This window comes from Papilio machaon, chromosome 2 (assembly GCF_912999745.1).
Source record: "Papilio machaon chromosome 2, ilPapMach1.1, whole genome shotgun sequence".
Classification (NCBI taxonomy): Eukaryota; Metazoa; Arthropoda; class Insecta; order Lepidoptera; family Papilionidae; genus Papilio; species Papilio machaon.
Window position 1 is genome coordinate 6,112,959 of NC_059987.1, and position 24,825 is coordinate 6,137,783.

Below are 24,825 nucleotides of genomic sequence, written 5' to 3' on the forward strand. Positions count from 1 at the left end.
TAGAGTCTACAAAATTCCCTCTCTCAGTCTCAGAATCTCAGATTCCATATTTTAGTGAAAAAGGATGTTTTACTAGAAATATATACAGCCATAACGTTCAAATAACAACCGCGAAATCATCACACATTTAACTTAAGATATTAAGGCAGTTGTTCTATTGCAGCGGTGGCAGCTACAAGTATTGCGTCTCGATGTGCGGCCGAGAGCGGCGCCGGGCAGGGCAGAATGCTGGTGCATCTCCTACTACTTAGCACCGCCCTCGCAGCTGTCACCAGCGGCAAGCACGGTAAGCTATTGCTATCTAAGCAGCTAAGCCATCGACATGAGTTTTAATAACCAAAACATAAAAAAGTGCGTTTTTAGACTCCCATTCAAAAACCGCCGATATTTCACTCTCCATCGTACTCCATCGAGCTTCTTCTCTAGCCTATTGAACTGCACCTTAGACGGAGAAATCGAATGATATCAGATCTAGTCTCACCATAGTATTAGGCCAGTGCTCTTGAAAATTATTACAATGTTTATCTTTTATTTTAGTAAAAAAAACAGCGATGTTAAAATTTACATGTTTTCATCTAAAAAATGCCTTCTGCCTGAAAGTCGTTGTTTGCTACTAACAATATTAGAGTCTTGGTAAGTTAGAAAATTCGCGTAAAATTTACATAAAGCTCTTCTTACTTTTTCGCCTGTTTTTCTCTTTACATCCCATAAACGTTCATATACTGGAGGCGTAGTGCGAAGTGAAAAAACAAAAATATTGTGATTGTAAATCGAGCTTAGTAAAGTAATAATAAAAAATTATAAATCGTTTTCCTTAATAAATTTACTTTTGTTGTACTTGCTGTTTTGTATTTTTTTTAATATTTTTTTGTTGTAATTTACTGTTTTTATAATTTAAGGAAATAGCTTTATGTACTGAAAAGAAATGATTTAAGAATCACAATGAAATAGACCTTCCTAGAACTCAGTACAACACATTATATAAAAACACGAACACGTTTTTATCCGTGAAAGGGATACAATATAACATTCATCCATACTTCCTCAATCGTTATATATAATATAACATATTAATATAATATATACTTACATAAAAGCTTAGTATTGCGTCAGGCGGGTGAAGTAATGTAAGGTTATATATGTTAGATTATATTCCTTTTAAATACTTAAAAATAAATTGAAATCTGAATAATTTTTAAAAATAGGCACATTTTTCATTTTAATAAAAGTAATCATTTCAAAGAAAGAAGATTTTGAAATACCGTTAGAATAAACATTATCAATCGCGAAAATAATTTTGAACATATAAAATCATTTTGACATTGCTCTTCTTCTTAAATTAAATATAAAAATATCAGCAACGAAGTGGAAAAAATACACATACATTTAGTTATTTCAGAAAAAAGTAACAAACGTTGCCTTTGTGAACTGAGAACTGGATCCCCAGAGGTTTATGTCTTTTCGGATCAGGCGGCTTACCGTAGGACGCGCGCGAAAAACTCCTTTCCCTCATAAATATTTACTTTATGAAATAACGCGCCCCAAGCTCGGCTTAGTCTTACATACCGGCTGGCGGCAGGTGATAACTGCCAAGTGACAAAAACACTTATTTACTCTTATATTTCTATTAAGAAAAACCTACCACGAAATTATCTTCGGTTTTCAGTCATCTGCTTAAAAAGTTGTAAGTTTAAATATATTCTCTGAAACTCTTTTATTAAACTATCAAGGTGACACTTAAACGGCTTCATCAGAATATGTTTAATTATAATTTCAAATTAATAAATTTGACTATGATGATACATTTGCTGCTTTTAACTTAGGTCGTCTTACCGCATCGCATTACTTAATAAATAGAGTAATTTAATAAAAAGAGTAAAATGTCCCTTCGGACAAGGTGACACTCTATAAATCAGTAGTACGTCCCGTCATGAGGTACGCTAGTCCGGTATTCGCGAACGTAGCTCCGAAATAAATACATCCACTTCAGGTGATTCAGAATACATTTTACGTAGAACCATGGGAGCCCAGTAGTACCAATGCAATAGCGATCTACACGCAGACCTGGACTTGTCAACCATAGCCCAACACCGGAACCACTATCGCTCAGGTTAGGGTAAAAAAAAAGAAAAAAAAAAGGTTAGGGTTAATAAACTTCGCAGTCACACTACCCGCCACAGTCGCTGTCGACTACGGCAATCACTCTTGCGATACAGGCAGGTTTTCTCTTGTCAATGATAGAAGCGTAATTGGAGATTTTTCTGCCACTCCTTCTCCCAGCGCTAACGCTTTCCAAAGTGGAAGTAATGTTAGGTGCACCAGTAATAAAAGTAATTAGACAACAGTCGATTAAATAATTTAAAAATAAACAAATTAAAGTTATTGCATTGTAGCACTGTTTGAGTGACGTGCGCAGAGCTGAGTGCTACGCCGTAGCGGTACTAATGACATTACGTACCCTCGTATGAGAGCGTAGGCGTGTTGTTTGTGAAAATAGCAATATTAACATTTAAAACGTAATATGGTATTATTATTAAATACAAAATGTTCTACTTTGTAGTTCAGAGGAAAGGTTTTCAGTGTGTTCTCGGTAATCATTAATTCTATGCAATCTACTTTAAATGCAACATTTACAAAATACTGCAGAAAATAATTTTTGCATAAACACACAAATGATTAAAAATTCGTACTGTGTAAAAGAGATCGTGGATTCGAATCTATAATGTCGTTAATATTTAGCCTGAATAAACTAGGATTAGGCTTAATTTATGCATATTTTCAGTATATATCTTACAAATGCAATATAGTTTAAATTTGTATCATGATGTAATAAAAAATGGATTAGGCTGGTATTTGAAAGGTCGGCGGGACGGCATCTTGTGGCCGTAAGATAAATCGTACTCAATGCTCGATTCAGCTAACGCAGGGAGACGGCGGCGATTAATGGACGAAATTCATTAAGAAATCTTTGTTAAATTAAACTTAAATAAAGCAGGAATAAAATACTATTAGACTGTTAGATAGCTAAAATAGATCGACTTAAAAATTTGTACTTCAGTGAAATTGTATGAATGAGTTTAAATGTTATATTAATAGTTATAGAACACTGAATAAACTCTATGAATAACGAGCAATTTCGGTTTACGGTTATTGAAATAAAAAAATCAAATATCTTGTTATAATGATTTTAAATATAATTATTCAATTACAAAATACTTAAGTTACACAAAAGTCTTAGTAAAGACCTAAATTAAATAAACATTTCCGAACTGTGTCGTTAAATTTTGTCTTTTTTTTGTTCATCCTATCATTGTAGTTGAAAGGACTACAACAAAAGGCAAATGCTTAGAAATCGCGAATCGAAAAGTAATAAAAGAAAGGGATTCATCCCTTTATCACGATAACGAGACATTTTTGAAACCCTTTCATTATTAAAAGGATTTTCATTGGAAACCAACATGTTTCGATTTTATTTTTCTGCTAAAACATCTTCATTGTTAAGTTAAGAGTCTACTAGCTGTCACCCGCGACGAATTTGAAAAGACTTAATTTGTAGCCTATGTGTTCTTCCAGGCTATGATCTACATCTATGCCTAATTTCATCGAGATCCGTTGAGCCGTTCCGGAGATACCATCAAACAAACATCCATCCATCTAAACTTTCGCATTTATAATATTAGTAAGATTATAAATGTTAAGTATTTTTTTCTACTTTATTTAATACAAATATCGTAAGAATGTTTTAAGTATTATCAGCTTAGCACTTATGATGTCATTGTGATGGCAAAAATCCCGCTCGAAAGCAGATCCCGACTGCTACGGAAAATATACGACGTCTTGTAATGAGCTTGTGGAATTTGCAGTCGTTAAATTTTCAAACATAATAACAGTGTAAATAGCCTGGCTCTCAAGTTTTAAAACCTGTTATATCTTTTGATACAAAAATTATACAGCCAACACAATGAAAATAATGAAGTCGTAACCACAGTATTTCATTCTGTATCATCTGTCCTTTTCGTCATAGCTTTGATAAATGATATGTCAGTTTTGGTCAGGTATGTGAATACATATGTTTTTATGTATGCGGATTTACATCTATATCAATTCCGATGACTTCCTTTAGTGTAAACGGCTTTCGTGGAATTTCATTGGGTTAAGATAGTCAGGATTAATGATTTTTTTTATTATGAATGTATATCGTTACCCCATTAGAGGAATAATAATACACGTAAAATATTTTACAGAACGCTACTGAAACACGAATCTTTATCGGTAGGCGATGTCCATGCGTGAAATGTTACAATCAATTAGCGTAAATCGATGACAGGCCGGCTCCGTCCGTCCGAGTGAATTTAACGACCGCCGTCAGAAATTCAAATTCAACTTAATGTTTGGTTTATTTAACTTGCGCTTTTCGATAAACAACATTAACCTGTATTGCCTTTGTGTTTGTATTGATCTATTCAGGCATTGAAGGTCTTTTAATTGTGAAATGTCGAAGCAACTCAAACAGAAACGCTATTAAGTCAATTATCGTTTAACAACGTTTCAACTGGAATCTTACTAATACTATAAATTCGAATGCTAGGATGGATGGATGGATGCTTGTTAGAAGGTATTTCTGGAACGGTTGCATGGATCTCGCAGAACACATAGGGTACTAAGTTTTTTTTTATTCCGCGCAGACGGATTCGCGGGGGACAGCTAGTTTATTTTTATATTTTCTTTTATACTACCTTCATTGTATTCCATAGTAAGATTTGTTTGAGTGTGAATTTAGTGTAAGAAATCTACACTGGAAGGACTTTAACAAATAATTGACATATGTGTGTAAATAAAACTTCACTCGGCAATCCATTGAGTCAGCAAAAATAGATAGACTCGTTCCACGAATATAACAAAAAACTAGGAAGTTGAGTCAAGATAATCTCTCAATAATTTTTGTATCTGTCCATCGTGCCGAGATGGTGCTTTATATAGAAAATATATTCAAGTTATTTCCAATATTCTTTTCTGATATCTAATCTTTATGACTACTTTTAAAACAGAAATCGAAACCGTGGTCGATACCAGGCTATTACTATTTTTACTGGACGATTAAAATAAGTGACACACATTTTACATTTTCATTTTTGTACAGCTATCAGCATACAGTTCAGGAGAGAGGAGTTCGAGTTTAAGAGAAATTAGAATGTTTAAAGAATACTTAGTTTCAAATTCTAGTACAAAGTTAAGTCGCAAAGTGGCTGCTTACACTCATTTAATTCATTAATAGAGTAACGATTTAATACAGAAAATACACGATATTACTTGAATACTCAATTGAGTGGTAATTGATTCAGAAGAGAAGCGTTTACATCGACCGTTAGACTGAACATTGTATCGCCAATGATTATTGATGGGGAGATGTACGCGTGGAAAGTTACATTCAATGCGACCCGATGACGCGAGAATTCCGCCTATTTGGATGAATTTAACAGTTGCTAGAGTGTTCTAAAATTAACTTTAGAAACATAGAAGCTTCATTTTCATTTCATTTTTGGTAACATTTCATTTATTAATTCAATGTTTTTAATTCATTTTATCAACGAAATATAATTATTGTAATAGACCGTTTAGGCTACAAGAAGTCTCAATATAGGAACTCTCACACATAAAAAACATAGATAGCCACGTAAAACTAAAAACTCGAGATTTTTACAATTATGAAGTAAAATCTTACCTGCAGTATCTTTTAATCTCGTTTGTTTTATAAATAACTTTAAAAAGTATATAATTGCAAAATTTCTTGAACCTTTTATCAAAGTCCGCACCCTGTGATTAGGCTCGGAACATAATTAAAGGCTTGAGAAATAACAGTATTAAAAATAACATTGAAATACTATATTTTAAATTACATTATTTCTTAAAAATGGGTGGATTTAGAATCTATACACATTTATTAAAAGCTAAAATTTAAAACGCACAAAAGGCTTCGGTGCTTAATATTTCATTTCAATATTACAATGTTTTAATTCTTATTCTAACTGAAGTTATTGAATTTTTATTATATGAGTACATAAAACAAACAGACTTTATTTAAATCATATTATGATATGTGAAAAAGGAAACAGCCTAGTACAGTTATAGAAAAAACTTGAGAGGTGTCAAGGGACACCCGGATGGAACGAAGTTCCTTTCAGTTAATTAGTGAAGGAACCAATGTTTATTCTATGAATAAAAAACTTAAGTCTTCACAAGAAGTACATTTTATTTCTATGAATTTTCGTTATATATTGTCACGTCGTTGCCATGGTGAACTAGCGCTCATTCGTCTATAGCAAAAAGTGTCGTGACAACTTTTCGTAAGAATTTTTTCCGTCTAGCCCCCTTTCACAACGCGCGATAAGGAACTTCGTTCCAAAAAAAATGCCCTATGAGATTATAGACTGTGGAATAAGTTAAATTTTTGTTATTCATTTCACAATGACTCCAAGAAGAAAAATCACTATAGGTAATAATATTTCCTGAAAGCGTCTGCGATTAAGAATTTTATTTATAATTTATGATCTCTTATGAAATTATTAACAATCATTTTAAAAGATAATTCTAAAACAAAAATAAGCCAAAAAGAAAGAAAAAAATTACGACTTGAATAAGCGAAAATTTAGTGATATTTCAATCCAAGATGAGGATGAATAAAATTTAGAGAGTAATTTTATTTTCAACACATCACTCTTTGCTATTTGGAGCATAAGTCGCGAATAATTTATGATACGAATCTTAAAAACGGTATGAGATTATGCGTAATTTGAACATTCCTTGACATACTTTATATCTTATATATAAATAGAAAGCAGTAAAAAAACATAGTTAAGATACAAATTATCGTATTGACATTATCAATGAATATTATGTACAATCTATCTTCTATCTATATATATAAAGAAAGTCGTATTAGTTACACCATTTATAACTCAAGAACGGCTGAATCGATTTGACTGAAAATTGGTGGGCAGGTAGCTTAGAACCAGGAAATGGACATAGGATAATTTTTACCCCGTTTTCTATTTTTAGCTAAGCTAGCTAAGCTAGTAGTTACTATAACTTAAATATCGAAACTTTGTAGTCGTTACTTATATTTAAGTTATAGTCATCATTTTTTTTTTTTTTAATTTAATTTTTTTGAATTTGAATGAAAAAAAATGATGACTATAACTTAAATATAAGTAAGGACTACAAAGTTTCAATAAGAATAATTAAAACTTTTAATTGTAAAGAGCAGAAGTAGAATCTCTTGCGCCGTCTCTGTCTTAATTTAATTGAGGTTATTTACATTTGTTACAAAACGAACCGTCTCATTCTCTAATATTTTATGTTAATATTGCCGTATAAATTTTTCAAGACTTTCCAAGTGTCGTAAAGGGTTTAATTTAGTTGATAATTAAAACATTCATGTAATTTACATCAGAATTGAGTAATTGTTTTATTACAAGTGAATGCAACAAATTCATTGATTTAACATATATCAGGTGCAGTCATTTACATACATAAAATGAAATAATTTTTTTGTATGCGAAGAAAACATTTACATATGAGATTGAAAAATGACAAAGCCTTAATCTTATCGCGATTTCGCTCTTTTGTTCTATTTATAAATGTAATTTATATGTAATATTGCTTACCAAAAATCCTCACTCCGTGTTAAATCGATTAACAAACTTTGTCACTGTTGTACTTGATTTAAAGGATTTAAAATAGGGTTGAAATGAAGAGTCTATTTGCGAAGGAAGAAAAACGTGCAAACAAAATGAGAAGCAGAAGGTTTAATAATCTTTATGAGGTACAAATCGCTCGTTATGTAAATTGAATCTCTTGCAAATTTAAATCGCTTTCATAAGCCAATTTGCCCTGAATAAGAACAATAGCGGGGCATTATAACCTGATATAGCTATAAAGACGTAATACGATTCGCTTCCACTTTCCACGTTGGAAAAATATGTTTATGTTTCAAATTCTATATTAAAAATATTATTTTAACAATGACTAAGATAAATTTTATTTAAGATAACAGAATTTTATGTTAGACATTTACTGTACAACTCCAAAAAATACTGTTATACACTGTTTAGTTAAAAACGTATTTTAATTCTCCGTCCGCGGCTGATTGACATTATTACATGATTATAAGTTTCACCATAAATATGTATCAGTGCAATGCTTTCGGTATAAGTACGTCATTATTTATTGGTAAAGATCCCATTAATACTATTTAAGTTTTTATCCAACTTCAAAAAGAGGTTATCAATTCGACTGTATTTCATATGTGTGTTACCGCGTAACTCTGCTCCTGTTGCTCCGGTTTTGATTATTTTTCGATTTTAATCGAAAGGTAGAGTTTTCAGATGGGTACCTTTTTATGGTAAGGTATTTTAAGGTAATATTTAATACATATAAAATTGCAGGAATATCGTACTTGAGTGGAAACGGATCAGTGTACATTAAATGCTATATCCTGATCTAATTTCTAGTTTTTATTTATTTCTTACTATGCATTAGTACGTAAAATAGACATAAGTAGGTGTATGCAATTAGCTTATTAAAATAAATAATAGATACGTTTATAAAAACGAATGATCAAAAAATAAGTAGAACAAATAAATTTTATATCCGGCACAATTAAACTCGAAGAATGCTCAATTGTTATTTGTCTTTGAGAAAATTCCGAGCACTTATCAACTGAATTCAAAGCACGTAAGACGAAAATCGTCACTACAGCAAGTTTCCTTCCAATTCTAAAAATTAACTGTATATAAATAAAGTATATTCTCTTTCCTTTATTAGTTGAGCTATTATTAAAAGTTAAGTTGTTTTCCATCCATCCATCCATCCATCCATTCAGCCTCGTAACGCCCACTGCTGGGCATAGGCCTCCCTCAAAGATCGCCATATGATCGATCCTGTGCAACCCGCATCCAGGATACTCCCGCAACCTTGACCAGATTATCGGTCCATCTTGCGGGAGGCCTGCCCACTCTGCGTCGACCTGTACGTGGCCGCCATTCCAGCTCTTTGCGGCCACATTGGCTGTCCGTTCTGCGGGCAATATGGCCGGCCTATCGCCACTTAAGGTTTACAATTCTTCTATTATTTAATTATTGTAAGCAATAAGTGATACTATACGATTTTTATACAATTATTTATTTTGAAGTGTTCCGAATTCAAACAGATTCTTGTAGCTAAACCCTTAATGCTTAATAATATATTAAAAAACTGAAAAAAAAAAACCCTTGTGTAAATAGCAAAATAAAAACAGTACTAAAAATCCCATTTAAAGTACATCTAAGATGGATATAAAATCGTAGCACTCACGAAACGAACAAAACAAGTAGTTGAGCACCACAATGACAGAGCTAGACACAGTGTCAAGTACAGAAAATTATGTCCATTCATCCCGCGCTGCCGGGGATTAAGTGAAACGGGGACGCATCTTCAGCTTGACTTGTGATCCCTCGCCCCTCGCTTCGGCAGACTTTAAGCGTTTCGTTTTCAACATTACTTCAGAATGTTAATTAATAATACATATTTATTCGCGACTTTATAAGAAAGAATATCCATAAGAATATTCAGCAAATGTGTTCGCATAATTTTTCTAAGCCGCTAGGTAATATACGTACAAAAAGTGCCCTAACAATTATTGTGTAAGATTTTGGATAAGCTGTTAAGATTGTAAAAGTGGTTTGTTAAACAATTAAGTTATAAAAGACTACAATAAAAAAGCTACTATAAATAATAAAAATGTATTGAATAAAGTACCATCAAGTGATACTTTATGAAGCCTTTATAAAGAAAAATCAGATACACAAAGTAAGGAGAATCGAATACACGAGACAGAAGTTAGAAGAGCTTGGATAATGTCCTCTGGCACTAATTAAAACTTTGGTAACTGAGGAAAAAGGGTTGAGAAATATGGCGTTCTCCGGATAGTAATAGCACTGCGGCCTTGTTTAATTCCCTCAGTTTTTCTTCTCGACGATTTGAATTAAAATATTAAGATTTTCACGATCGGTTAATTTGTTTTCTTACAGTCAACATTAACATTTTTATACAGACCTGTAAATCGTTAGAACTTATCTCTTTCGAACGATTAATTTTAATCTCTCGTTTTAGATTAAACCTTGCCTTTTTATTAAGAGGTCGATTTAGTTGAACAAAAAAGCTATTATTTTTAAATGAATAGACTTAATTCGTGCTGTAGAAAATCGTCTGTGAAATACGACATTTCATATAACATGTGGAAGAAGTTTTGCACCACTTTAAGAGTGGAATAAAATCGATTGTGTGCCAGTTGGTACGCGTAATTTCTTGAGTACTTTTATGGTAGTTTTTTAGATCTATGATAATGATAAAAGTGGCTCGAATAAGCAGTAATCAAGACTGTATTGATCTTTTTAGCATACTATTTATTCGTTAAAAAAATAATATCAGCATATGACCTCTTTCTGTAATATTTTCGCCATAGCATTTTCTTTATCTAAGAATTTCATTTAAACGTATACTGCACTATAAATTGGAATAAAATCTCTATCTCGACAGTCGTTTTGTTTTTCCGCCGCCCGGGAAGGAAGTGGCGTATTAATTAATTTTCTCATCAATCATTGCCGCTTTCTTCTTTGAAGCCAACGTCATTCACATTGCTACAATTCGATAGAGCCTCGCAAAAATGAAAGTTACGTTGCCCAAGTATTTTTCCTTTCACTTATTAATAATGCTGTGAGTGATGTATAATATTTAATTAATATTTCAATAGTATAACAGTAAAAAACTTTATGAAATTTATAAAATATTTAGCAATGAGTTGTTTCGTCGTTATGTCTTATCAATAAAAAAATCTGTAGATCAAATAGTCGACGGGATAAACAACTTGGTATCAATCTTAGTAGACGGAATTAGTCTCTGTGAAAAGGAGAAATGAAAGCATTCGCTATTTGACGGCAATCTTTTCAGTTTCCGGTTTCAACGTCATCGAGGCAATTAGCCGACGGAAGTTATACAAACAGCTTACAAAGATTACTGAATACGTCTCGATTTATTGCTGATTTACTTGAATTGGCAACTTTGAACCATTGAATGATAACACTCATTTTTTATGAAACAACTTTACAAAAAAAAGTAAAAATGAAAATTAGATGCAATTGATTAAAATAAATAGGGACATTTTATATGTTATTATATACATTAATTAAGTACTTGAATTGAAACAATATTTTATTAGTAACTTGACAGACAAAACAGTGATAAGTTGTTTTTTTACAGTAATATAGTTAAATATTTCCTTAAATCATAAGGTGGCAAGCGAGTAAGCGGAAACCTGCATTTGTTGAAATAGCGTAGCGACCGCTCATCATAATAGACACTCAAAATTACGATTTAACAAGGAAAAATATAAATAAATTAATAGATTAAAGTGTACCAATTAAAATTGTGTACACTTTATAGTTAAGTATAGGTTTCAATTGGCATATTTCTCGTATCATACCGTTGATTTAATTTAATATTTATCGTTAAACGAACAGGAACAAAAAAACTACAGGTAACATTTTAAAGGCAAGTACGTGTAAAGGTAAAGTCATCAAATTTGCATCACCTGTTTCAATGTGAACTTTCCCTAAACGCACCTTCCTAATTGCTTTTGTTTTAATTTCCTTTTACTTGTTCGGAATACTCCAACATTGTTTTCGCTTTTGTGCCAAGAAACGAAATAGCTAATTAGATTTTTATCTTCTAGTATCATATCTACGCTTTTAGAACAAAAGCAGCCTGGAATTCTCCGATGTTCTTTTTTTCTGGGAACAAGTATCTATCTACATTCGAATAATGATAGTCAAAAAATGAAGAAAATTAAAGTGAAAAGATGTTATGATTACAATAAAAAGATTATTATGAAAAATAAAAATTCCCATACCAAATAATAATTAAGATGTACAGATATTTATCTTAAAGTTAGGAGAGATTTATCATAACAAACAAACAGCAATGGCGGACAGAATGAAACACAAAAGACGAGAATAAGTGCTTTGTCTAATAGACTAGTCAAAATAAATAATTATATTACAAGGAGAAGTGCGATTCTTCGTCACGCGATCTCTAATGGTGTAATAAAGTTAAGAGAAAGAAAACTTTGTAGCGCTACGGTAACGGCTGCTCTTTTGCGTATTATTAACGTGACCAGAGTAATAAGATCTCTCGTTATATTCGTTACTTATCTCTGTAAGGATGGTTTGTATAGTAGCGTTGTAGTATTCGGGTTCAACATTTAATGGGCGTGTAGCAAAATCTGTTTGTGCTAAAGTCGTCACGTGCAGCCGCTGATGAGCAGCAGACGTGATATCACTCACTTGTACGTGACCCCTACTTTATTTGAGATTGTGCGTCTAAAGTTTAATGTAGGAGTAAAGTACTGATATCCTTTTGTCCTCTAATCTTGCTATTATTATTTTAAATCAACTAAAGTACAAGTGCTTTAACTGTATTTGTATAGGATAAACATACTCTATTTATATCATCATCAGCTCATTATACGTCCCCACTGAGGGGCTCGGAGTCTACTCTAAGTTAGGGATGACTAGGCCATAATCAACCAAGCTAGCCCAGTGATGGTTGGTTGACTTCACACATATGTTTGAATTTTTTCGCACATATGTACAGGTTGCATCAAGACATTTTCATTTGCCGTAAGATCGTCGGATAAATCTACATAATATTAACATTTCTACGTGGCGGGATTCGAACTCTGAACTTGCATATTATAAGTCAATTTGATATTCAACACTTATCAAATGTTAATAAGTTTTTAGATAAAACAAGTCAATTAATTGGTACATATTTAAAAAGAATTTAAGAGACAAGACAAGTTGTGTTCGTAGTAGCAGCCGTATCTATCTATCTATTTATTACTTTCGTATCACTTTTCTTAGGAGTAGGAGAGTTTCAAGTCTTGAAAAGAAACACAAAAATTAAACTCTGATTCCATATATAGAGCACTCAAAATCACGGTTATAAATTTTACCGAAAATAGATTTTGTCGATAACTTTAGGATTTTAGTAGTAATTTATAATCATCAATTATAAAAGTTATTTAAAATCCATTGAGTATGTTTTAAAGGTATATATTAAGAGTGTTTTTAAAAACTGATTTGATATCTTTTGACGTTAGTATTTTAGAAGTCGAGATGATTACAAAAATATGAAAAGGAAAAGTTATAGCTCGGTTCGTAAAGTTGCGACCGAAATTTTTAATGAAGTCTAAAATGTTTGATTCTTTTTTGACATAAATTTTTGCATTCGTTGTTGGAGCTTGAAACTTCGCTGTGAAAAATACGTCGGCAATAATTAACAAAGTTCGAAGGCGGCAAACTAAATGATTTAGTCTAAAATTTATTTTTGTATATCTGTTCTGTGAATATTACACACACACTTCACACTTAAATTCTAGTACTACCTATACATGTAAGAGTACTATTATTCGTTTACTCGTTTGCTACATTTTATTATACTCCAATATACATGATGATACTAGTCTATATCATCATCATCATCATCATCAACAGCCTTTATCTGCCCACTGCTGAGCATATATAATTCCCCTTCGTATATATCGACGGCAGAAAGCGGAAATGTCGTATCTCAAAATATCTAGTTTTACACCAGAGCCAAAAAGCTATTTCAAAAAAATCACAACTCCTAAATTAATTAAGATAGGAAGTTGAACTTTGGAACGTATTTCTATCAATCTAAGCGTTATTTGATACCGTTAATTGGTATGTCCTAAAGTTACTAATCCATTGATTATTTTTTTACTAGTTACAGCAATTGATGTTAACTTATTTGGGCCAATTTTTGAGATACGACATTCCGCTTTCTGCCGTCGATATGTATATTTCCACTAAAATAGTGAAGCGACCGCTGCCCCAAGACTGCAAAAAGAAAATTTGGAGATTTTCCAATAAATTTACTTATCTATTATTATTATTGTATAGCATTATCTATAGTTATTACAAGGGACATCACTAAGCAACCGATACAATAATAGGGTTGCGAAGCATTTAAGTTGGAATTTGGCTTAAGGAACGTAAGGAAAGAAATCCTTTTTAAATATTAAATATTACCCAAGCATACAACATTTTGTTAAAGATTGGCGATACGTATTTCAATCTTATGAGATACTTTTCTGTGATGTATATATCTTCGGTCGGATTACAAAGGACTTAAGAAGGCTCCCTTGATGACCTACGGAAAGGAATGGAGGATGGATTATTGCGGAGTTGACCTTTTTTCCCAATATTCGAGATAAAATACTATAAATGATCGCTACAGTTACAGATAGTCTAAGATTATTTAAAACATTATAGATTATACTTGCCTATAAAAATGGAATAATTGAAAAAAATATTGCGTATACAAAACTATGTATATCAATAAGTAATCTGCTCAGTTTTAGCAGTATATTTTACACAAATATGTGGATAGTGATATTACATCAATTAATAATATTTTTCAAGTCAATCGATAAAAAATACAAAACTAAAGATAGCTCAGTAGCTAAATTTATCTAAATATAAAATTCACGAAACTTTTTGCTTATGTTAATTTTACGTCTGGAAATCTATTCCGATCTGTTACAGTCCCGTCCAACTACTTTGTGTAACCAAAGATAATATAAAATCAGTCATGCAAGCTACGATCATAATTCAAAGCCACCCACGGTCGCGAGTACAAAATTAAGAAACATTGGTGGTTTTAAGTCGTAAGAAACTTTCAACGTTTTTAAGAGCTGTCTCCCGTGGAGCGGGTAGATGAAAAATGGGATGAATCCTAGTGTTACACTCTCCGCAACTTAAGGAATTACCTACGTGTTCTTTGTGTGATAGAACGATAAATTGATCGCCTGTCACTGTAAACGTTCGTCTCATATGTGTACTTATGTTTTATGGATTTTTTAAATGGTGCAATTTCAAACAATTTTATCTTGAATGCACTAACCTAGAAGAATACAGATTAGTTTCTAGATTGGGATTTGAATGAGCCATTACTAAGTTTACACATTTGTATAATTGGTATTGCATTAAAATACCGTTTAAGAATAATGTCCTCCATTATATGTACTCGTACGTATGTATATATTTATACTACTCCTATATTTTTACAACTGATAAATTTCGTATAATCCTACACAAAAGTAGTTTAAGCTTTTGGACTAATGCCTTTTAGTGGCCATAAAAAGTGTAGATAACAAAACGCAAGCTGTGCCGCGACCACATTAATAATTTATCAGCCTCATGACGGCTGTTTGCTAATAAAGCGTGAATTCGAGCTGGAAATATTAATAAAAGCTGCTTGCAGCCGGAACTTGCCTCAGTATAGCGCCGCGCAGCCGCCCGCCCCATGACAAATGACCAGTTGCAACCTTCATTTAGTTTCCATTTAAATTAAACAAGCGAATCAGTTAACGATATCTACGATTTACGTAATAATATTTACACCAAAAATGAATACGTGCATCCATTTCACTATATTCGAGGAATAGATAATAATGTTCTTAATGATAAGTAGAACCTAGGTACTCATATCTTCTCAAGTTTTATTTATGTAATAATACATAGATTAATAAAGGTCAAGTCTGAATATGTTCGTTAAAGATAATTCATAGCAATCTTTTTATATAGGGGTCAGACTTTCAGAGCCCTAATTACGTTTTTGTGTGTGATTACTTATTTACTTCTAAGAAGCTAAAGGTACAGAATAACAATTTATGCCTTCATTTTCGGGACGACGTAAGAAAATAAATTAATTAATACGACTTTACGCTATAAATCTCACGCTAGTCAGTAAGTAAATTAAAAAGAAGAATAATGAAATTCATGAGCAAGCTTTTTGTGCCGAATTGCAAACCATACTGATTTATCATTCCGGTGATGGTCGACATTGCAAGGCGCTGTCTCCACGGGGAGATATATGGCCTCTTTGAAGCGCAGAAAGATGGGTAATTTCATTGAATTTATGAACGTATCACGTTGAAATTGCGAGGTTGAAAATTTGGACATAAAATTGGGATAAACATTGTATCTTTTAAACAGAAAATTGCTATTGGGACGCCAATCTACTGTTTTAACAAAATTGAATTTTTGTATACATTCATGTGTTAAATAATAACTTATTGAAATTAATGTAATGAAAACAAATGAAAAATATTTAAATCTGCGAGGCACATAAGTAATATTACGTACTTTTAATTAAATATATGCATTTCTTAAATACATTTTTACGTACACCAAAATAACTGTTTATATTCGTAGTTTATTAGAACGGGAATAAACAATAGTTATAAAACACAATGATTACATTATTCAACATCTACAAAACATTGCTAGGAATTTCGTTAGTTTCTGCAGAATGAAACTATCACCTAAATAACTTTCTAAATTTATAATTTCAAGCCACTTCTTAATATCATTGAATTTATTTCCAATGCCTTCTATATTTTAGACAATAAATATTACTTCGTTTTTAATGAATTTCTTATAATTTTCGAACGGTTTTTTTTTCATCCAATGTTACAAAGTATGCGTCGCATAAACAATGCCAAGGCCCAAACGACTTACGACTATACATTGCATTTTGGTGGCGAATGTAGCATATTGTTTGAAATATTTAAAATTAATAAGGATATTTGCTCTGGCTAAAAAATTTTGATTAAATACAATAAACTCTCAAAGGTATTTTTTTTTTTTTGGTTTTATTAACACGTCTGGTACAAACTCTCGTTTTGGACATAATTCGTTTTTTTTTAGAACTATTTAATTTTCAGCTGGAAAGATTGATTAATAATGAGTAATACCTTTTTATAGAGGTGTTTCGTATGACAAATTTGTGTAGGTGCTAGTATCATGAATGTTATGCCTCGCTATTTCAACAGCTTCACTATACAATGAAATTAGGATTTTTCACCTCTCAGAGAATTTCTTTTAAGGAAAAAGGTATTTCGGTTGAAGCGGTAATACAAAAACAATATCCAGCGAGATACCCACAACAAAAGGAGGATATTTTGTAAACATTTTACTGCGTCCCAGCCTGTGACGATATTGTGGACGCTGTAGTTGCAAAATGGCAGTTTTTACTGCCTTCACTGAGACCGTTCTCTAATGTTATGTCTTCCACGTAGATCGCTGTTGTCCATTTTATAAAAAAAAATTATACATATAAAATTATATTTTACGATTATAATTTATCTCTGTTTAGTATTGACAGTTTAAAATATTTTGTTATTAAGAGAAACGAGACTTAAAAATAATATACTCGTATATTGACCGAACTGCATTTAATTTATTTCAGAGATTACATAATTTATAGGCAATGTTTTGTTAAAAAAAAGTTTATTATAGTTCACCTACAAGCAGTATTTTTATTTATATATTTATTTATTTCATGTAACATTAGATAGATACTCATATTGGAAAAATATTACATAAGTTATTTTATATAATGGTTAATGATAAATAAACCAACTATGTACATATAAGAGACAAATTACGCCTTCAGTAAGTCATGCTATATACAAATGAAAAGATAACTAAAAACACATCAGTAACATACAGTCCACACAACAATAGAACATCACTTGAATAATATAAGAGCTCATCGAGAATCATTGTGTAACGTAGTATGAACGTTATCGATAATGTACATCACTAAAGTTATTCGTGTCGGCTGTTTAAAGTTAAGCTGCGGTTAGCGACTAGAAGCAGTTAAAACCCATTTCCACTAAGCGAATAGTCGCGCAACTCAGGCCGAGGAGCTGCTATGCCAGTAGCACATAAAAATATTTTGCAATCGCGTGCCGCTAAGGAGCTATTCCTGATAGTGGAAAAGGGTCTTTAGCTGATAATTTGTTGCATGGCGCAGAAGTGAGTGCAAACTGCACTGCGGGCGACAGTACCGTGAATACCAAAGACAGGGTGAGGCGGACGGCGAGGCGGCGCGGTGCGACAACTTTGTGGCGACATTCCTGATAAGGCCACAAGTATACGAGCTACAAACTAATGCCTGACTAACCTCCTCCCTCATCAGTCTTCGCCCACGCAATTCGAACAATTGTTTTGCAAATTAAAGCAATAATGAGTAAAATAGCCACGAATAGTAAATTATTCCACTATTATAGATTCAGAAGCTAAATGAAAGTTGAAATAATAATTATTATAATGCTTGTTTTACGTCCAGCAATATATTTATTTCTTAGTTTTTAGGAAATTGTTTGTAAATTTTCTTTTTTCCTCTTGTTGCACATTTTGTTTTGTTATTCTTACACATACTTAATTAAAATATTAGTTACAATGTATTGGTAACACATAACAATTTTTTATCAGTTACATTTATTACAAACATATAACAAAAGCGTAAACTATATTTAATACTAAAAGGAAAAAGTAATAAGAACTGCCATGTTATTGAATTCAATGATCTAACAAAACTTGTTCGGTGCTTTCAGGTTTACTTGAAACTTTACTAACGTCCAGATGGGACGTCCATCTTGTTTCCATAATATTGTAAATATTATGTTACTGAAATTTATAAATAATTTTCGCTTAGCTTAGTGTAATTTATTTTATAGTGCATCGATTAAAATCTTTATTGTCTTATCTCAATTAAGAAATAAAAAAAAACACTTTGTCTCTTAATCTATATTTCTCTAACAAAATCTACATTAAGAGACTATCTTATTATATCAACAAAAATCCTCAATAGATAATTAGTCAAAAAAAGCTTTCCAGTAGTGGCACTGTAGTTAGAGACAAAAAAGCTTTCTAGTAGTGTTGTTAATTGTAATTCATGGAACTTATAAACATCTCCACATCCAATTAGCCCTAAAAACGATGTTTTTACATAAAATTTCAAAGAGGTAATAACAATGGGAACGTATTAGAATTTTTGCTAGATCTATTACCCGTTGTTATATTAAAACCATGAAAGCGAGATATTGTTAGATGAGCGATCATTACTAAAAGTACATTATAATGAAATAGTTTGGTGGCAAATTGTTAATTCTGGTTAATAGTGTATAGTAAACAAATTTATAGCTAATCACAACAAACTTACGAATCCATTAACACTTTTATAATAGTTAATATTCCACGCGTGTCAAATACTTGTATATTAAATCAGAACTTTTTTGATGTAAGACATTTTAAATGTAATATGTGTATTAATTTTTGTCAAATAAATAAGGTTTTTAAATTGAAAAAAGAGTAAGGTACGCCAAATATATACGCTATTAATTTTATATAAATATATACATGAATATAAATATGTGCAGGAGGTGTGGACGCCCCGGAGTTCGGCGAGCCCCTCACCAACCTGACGGTTCCCATCGGACGAGACGCGACATTCAAATGTATTGTCGTCAATTTAGGCAATTATCGGGTCAGTATTCTATAATTATTACAAACATATTTACTCTAGCAGTTTGGTAACTGCTGAAAACATATTTGAACACATGATAATTACACGTTTAGTTCAATAAACGGTGTGATGTTTTTAAAATTTAAACCCATCCCAATTATTACCTAGCTTTATTTAAACTGAATAAATATCCCGTAGCTAATAGCGATACACAAGACATGTTTCTACGCAATCACTATTGCAAGAAGTTTATTATTTGAGTACTTAATTGTTCGCAAACTACATTTTTTTATAATTTTAAAAATTATTTTTAAAAAAAACAAAAGATGTATTATAAAAAAAATCTCGTCAGAAAAATAATAATAAACTTGATAGTTTCCATGCTTTTGTTGGGAACAATATTGTAGTTACGAGCGCCGAATATTTATAACCGGTCTTTGTTCGTATGACAGGTGGGCTGGGTGAAGGCGGACACAAAAGCGATACAGGCAATACACGAGCACGTCATCACGCACAACCACCGCGTCTCCGTGTCACACAGCGACCACTTCACCTGGTACCTGCACATCAAGAACGTGCAAGAGGAGGACCGCGGACAATACATGTGTCAGATTAACACGGATCCTATGAAGAGTCAAGTTAGTAGAAACACAGTATGATGCATGATTATCGATGTTAGTAGTCACATTTTACGTATATTTTCACGTAGGTAGAAGATAAAACCGACGCGGAAAGATACAGTCATTATACGTATTATGTTGGCACCAAAATAAATCGCGCGTTATGACTTAGTCGAATAAAGTCGTATCGCATCGCTATATTTTTCTGCCTGGACTAAAGCTACAACAGATTGGTTAGATTATGCTTTACATGCTTACAATTAGAGTATTTCCTTACTGTATCTTCTGCGTAACCTTACAATTTTTTTCCAACTCAGAAGCTAAAGAATAGCTACTTAATGCTTGGCAAAAAAATAACTGCGGATAACAAGTAAAATTTGAAAGTAAACAAATAATTTAGTATTTATTCTACTAATGATGTCGTTATTTTTTATTAATACTTGTTTCAGATGGGATTCTTAGAAGTCGTAATACCACCTGATTTCATTCCTGAAGAGACATCAGGTGACACCATGGTGCCAGAGGGAGGTACCGCGCGTGTGTCCTGCAAGGCAAGAGGGATACCACCACCGCGGGTCATGTGGAAACGTGAAGACGGCCAGGAAATTGTTGTGAGAGATCAAAACGGATCGAAAACTAAAGGTAGTAGAAGTAGAAATTTCATATGTATAACATAGATTGTACGGAAATAGACTCGAAGGAGATAAACGAGAAAATAGACAGTAAACCAATTCTGCGCATATATCGACACCTTAAATCAAGTGAGATTGTGGGTTTTTATTTTAAGTACATGAATATTGTTATTTTGAAAGAATAAGAAAAAAATTAAACGGCGTTAAGTTAAACCAACAATGAGAAGCCTATATCAACAAATTTTTCGAGAATTTGATATCCAAATCCGCAACCACTAGTGAATTTACCGATATGTTACGTGTTTGTCGGTCGTGTACTGTTCTCGTAAACTACAGCCAAAAAGATCTACGGAAGGGCTAAATGTACAACGATAAATATAACGTTTATCAACACGCAAGTTGTGAAATTACTTTTTATTATAGGTAAAGATTGGTGTATTTAAGTATTTATGTAAGAACCAAACAAATATCCAATGTTGTTTTCGCATTTTCTGTGACAACGACAATTTATTCAGTCTTACTCAAATATAGATATAAAAACACAATTTATTTTCTGTTAGCAACAAATATTTTAGGAGAGGTTTCATAGGTTTATTGTTTTACAAATTACTACTGTAGGAAAGCAATCCGTTTCCCCACGAAGGGGCCCACATCGGTCTGATAACATCGCCACTCCAACACGCGACTGCTGAATGAATTTGATTGAAAGCTCGAGTTTTTTTGTGTTGACAGACTCATAACATTGTTGAAAATAAACATGTAAATACAAACAGCGTCTTATTTGTTACACGAGCTAAAGAAACAATGCCATATCAGAGTTGCAATTGTAAAATGTCAAGCCCGTTCTCGCAGGCCATATTGTGCTCGAACAAGAAGTTGACCCCAAAATTTCACTTAACTCGGCAAGATGCAGGAAAATATTTCATTTGTCTTAGTTTATTTGAATAGTGCAAGGACGGCATTGTTTTTCTGAATATGTATAATAATAGTGTCTCTGTGACCGCATTTATGTGAGGGCACAATGAGCCGCGTGGCCAGTATTCCCGGGATGAGTTTCGCGTCCAGTATTGTTTAAAGTTTGTCGTAATTAGTAGAGTTGCTGCGTTGAATAGACTCATAGGTCTCATTGTGCGAGCGCTGGACCTCTTTAATAGGTCACTGTGATATCCTTATCAATACCGAATTAGTAATTATAGCATAGTACTAAAGTACTACGTTATAAACTATGTTCCTTCTTTTACAGATTTGATTAAATGATTAAATAAATAAAATTGGATTTCTAATAATTCGTCAGATTATGATTAAGGTTTCATGATGTTTAACTTATTACCACTTATTCACTAATTTTTTTTCAGTATTGTCTTTCCAAGGCGAAGTTTTAAAATTGTCAAAAATTTCGCGATCTGAAATGGGAACATACTTATGCATTGCAAGCAACGGGATTCCGCCAACAGTTAGCAAGAGGATTCATATCAGCGTGCATTGTAAGTTGAATCAAGTAGTGAAACGCATTATATTCCATCTATAAATGTTGGAAGAAAATGCAAGTAATTTTTTTCATAAATAAATAATAATTTAGAATATACATACAGTCAAAATCTGTTATAACGACATCGAAGGGACTACTCATATTGAGTCGTAAAAACCGATAGTTGTAACAACCGGTGACAGGTATTAATAGGAAATATATGTAATAACATTCAGCCAGGACCTTTGATTTTGGTCAATTTAACCGGTATGTTGTTCTAAACGATGTCGCTATAAACGGTTTTGACTGTATTTCTTATTCTCTAATACTATCAGATATAACATTTAAAAATTTGAAATGAGACCTATATAAATTAAGGGAAATTGGTATTTAATAAGGGTCTTATTGTAAGTTATTCGCAAAACTCCAGGTCGTATTTAAAGGTTAATTTGAAAATTATTGTTGTTTGGAAAATTATTGTGAAATAATACAAAAGGAAATATGATCAGGGTATAGCTTTTATGAATTTCCATTTATAGTTCATCCAGTGATCCAAGTGCCCAACCAGCTCGTAGGCGCACCGCTGGGTACAGACGTCACTCTCGAATGCTACGTCGAGTCCTCTCCCAAGTCAATCAATTACTGGGTTAAGGATCCTGGTAAGAAATATATTTAATTTACGTACCTTCTATGTAATCATCATTCTATTGCGCTTTTCCCCATATAGGGTCGACACAAAATGTAATACTCTTCTACATTTTTATAATCCGTCATCTGGATCACTCACTTCTTACGCATATCCATACTTTCTTCGATCTTCTTCTACCTTTATTGCCAACATTCAATCATAAGTGCGTAGTATATGTGTACCAGTAAAAAAATCGATTCACCTTTTTAAACTTATTTATTTATTTTTCGCGATTAGCCCAAAATAACTTCGTAATTTGTATTTGTTTGGTAGCCCTAAAAAGAAAGCAAACAAATTATAACACAGCCATAAAACTCTGAGGTGTCTGCAGCAAGTTTTAACATTTTTCATAAAACTTCGCGCAAGAAGGATGAAATTCTAATATTGAATTTGGAAGTGAGTGTTTTAAGTAATAAATTGTTTCGCAGGTGAGCTGATTATACCATCTGAGCACCACGAGATGACGGTGCGACAGAAGTCCATGTTCGAAGCGGAAATGTCTATGACCATTAAAAATATACGACGCGAGGACTTGGGCAGTTACATTTGTGTAGCCAAGAATTCTCTTGGTGATGTTGAAAGCAAGATTCGTTTATATGGTAATTTTGTTACTATTTCATCCTTTAATTTATATTTGTGATTTAATTATCTACCTTACCTAAGTTAGTACCGTGTTATTAAACACAATTTGTTTATATCTTAAAGCCCGCAACACGACTTCAATAAATTTAAGACTAATGCTTTTAAACAAAATTATTTTGTACAGAAATACCAGGTAACGACAGACATGTGTATCAATATCCAGATGAGAGGACAACATCCGATGACGAGTACGGAACAGAAATATACGATGACGAAGATATTCCGAATAACAATGAAAATGAGAAAAGCAATCGAGTGCCGGATCGCGCCAATAAATGGTACTCGAACGATGGCAAAATTGTTATAACTACTCCTAATGGTGCGCCTACTACGTTCACCGCAACATTAACTGTAACTATCGTCTTCCTACTTCCTACATTTATTTAAACGACTATCCGATGAAATAAACTAAAGTTAATGGCATAATTAGACTACGACATTATACACGGTACACTCAGAGTATACATCAAAGTGTTTCTCTCTGTATGAACACGAGTGTCTATTGTTTCATCCCTACAATTGTAAACAGAACAGACATTGATGTCGGAATTTACGAGTATGTCGAACTCTAGTTGAACCTTATCGTTAATTATTTGTTATAACTACTGTTTACTGCTCCAATATATAAAAAATATAATATGTAAATAAGATGTTCACTCAACCTGGAGACAAATATTGAAGACAAAATAATTCTATTCCTTCTTAGCTTTGTCAGAATCAACTGCGCTTTCCTGTTGATCTCGCCTATTCCTCTAACCAATGGAAGCGAAACATGAACAGAGACGACGTATTGTTGTTTATTTCAAATAGAATAAAAGCGATGCGAACAAATGACTTTTATATAGATATTACGGTTGTGGAAACTCACGATTAGAGGCAAAGGTAAAATGAACGGGAAAGTGTAATAGCGCGATGTGATGCGAGGCGGAAACTTCGAATACCAACTGATTATTCTATAGTTTTTTTCCACTATTTTTATATTAAATTTATTTATTTTTTTGTAACATTTCTAAAACCAAACTGAACAACAGTAAGTGCGAGATTCATTTGGGTAACTTGATACCAAAGTTAATTAATTAAAAAAAGATATAGAATTATAATTTGTATAGATAGAGAGATAAATATTTAGCGTTTATTTTTTTCTGCAATGTACTTTCCTTTACTAAAATATTATTTATTTACATGTAACGTGATAATAATTAGGTTAACATTAGTGTAAATAGACTGTTTAATGTAAACTAAATGCAATTTACCGTTTCAGCCTATGTAAACAAATATTTAAATAGACTTCTGGTATATTAGGTGGTGTTATTGAATATATCAACAGATGTTTTGATGCAA

The 24,825-nt window shown here is 32.3% G+C and overlaps 1 protein-coding gene across 1 annotated transcript in view; it reads left to right on the forward strand.

Moving 5' to 3' along the window:
* LOC106709024 (lachesin-like) overlaps positions 1 to 24,273 on the forward strand; it is a 40,828-nt gene extending 16,555 nt beyond the window's left edge. Inside the window, exons 2-9 of the mRNA XM_045682767.1 lie at positions 164 to 286; positions 19,349 to 19,455; positions 19,887 to 20,072; positions 20,504 to 20,696; positions 22,042 to 22,170; positions 22,694 to 22,813; positions 23,271 to 23,441; positions 23,609 to 24,273. Of these exons, the coding sequence (XP_045538723.1) occupies positions 226 to 286; positions 19,349 to 19,455; positions 19,887 to 20,072; positions 20,504 to 20,696; positions 22,042 to 22,170; positions 22,694 to 22,813; positions 23,271 to 23,441; positions 23,609 to 23,871 (1,230 nt within the window). The 5' untranslated portion in view covers positions 164 to 225 and the 3' untranslated portion in view covers positions 23,872 to 24,273. The remainder of the gene's footprint in view (positions 1 to 163; positions 287 to 19,348; positions 19,456 to 19,886; positions 20,073 to 20,503; positions 20,697 to 22,041; positions 22,171 to 22,693; positions 22,814 to 23,270; positions 23,442 to 23,608) is intronic.
* The last annotated feature ends 552 nt before the right edge of the window (positions 24,274 to 24,825 follow it).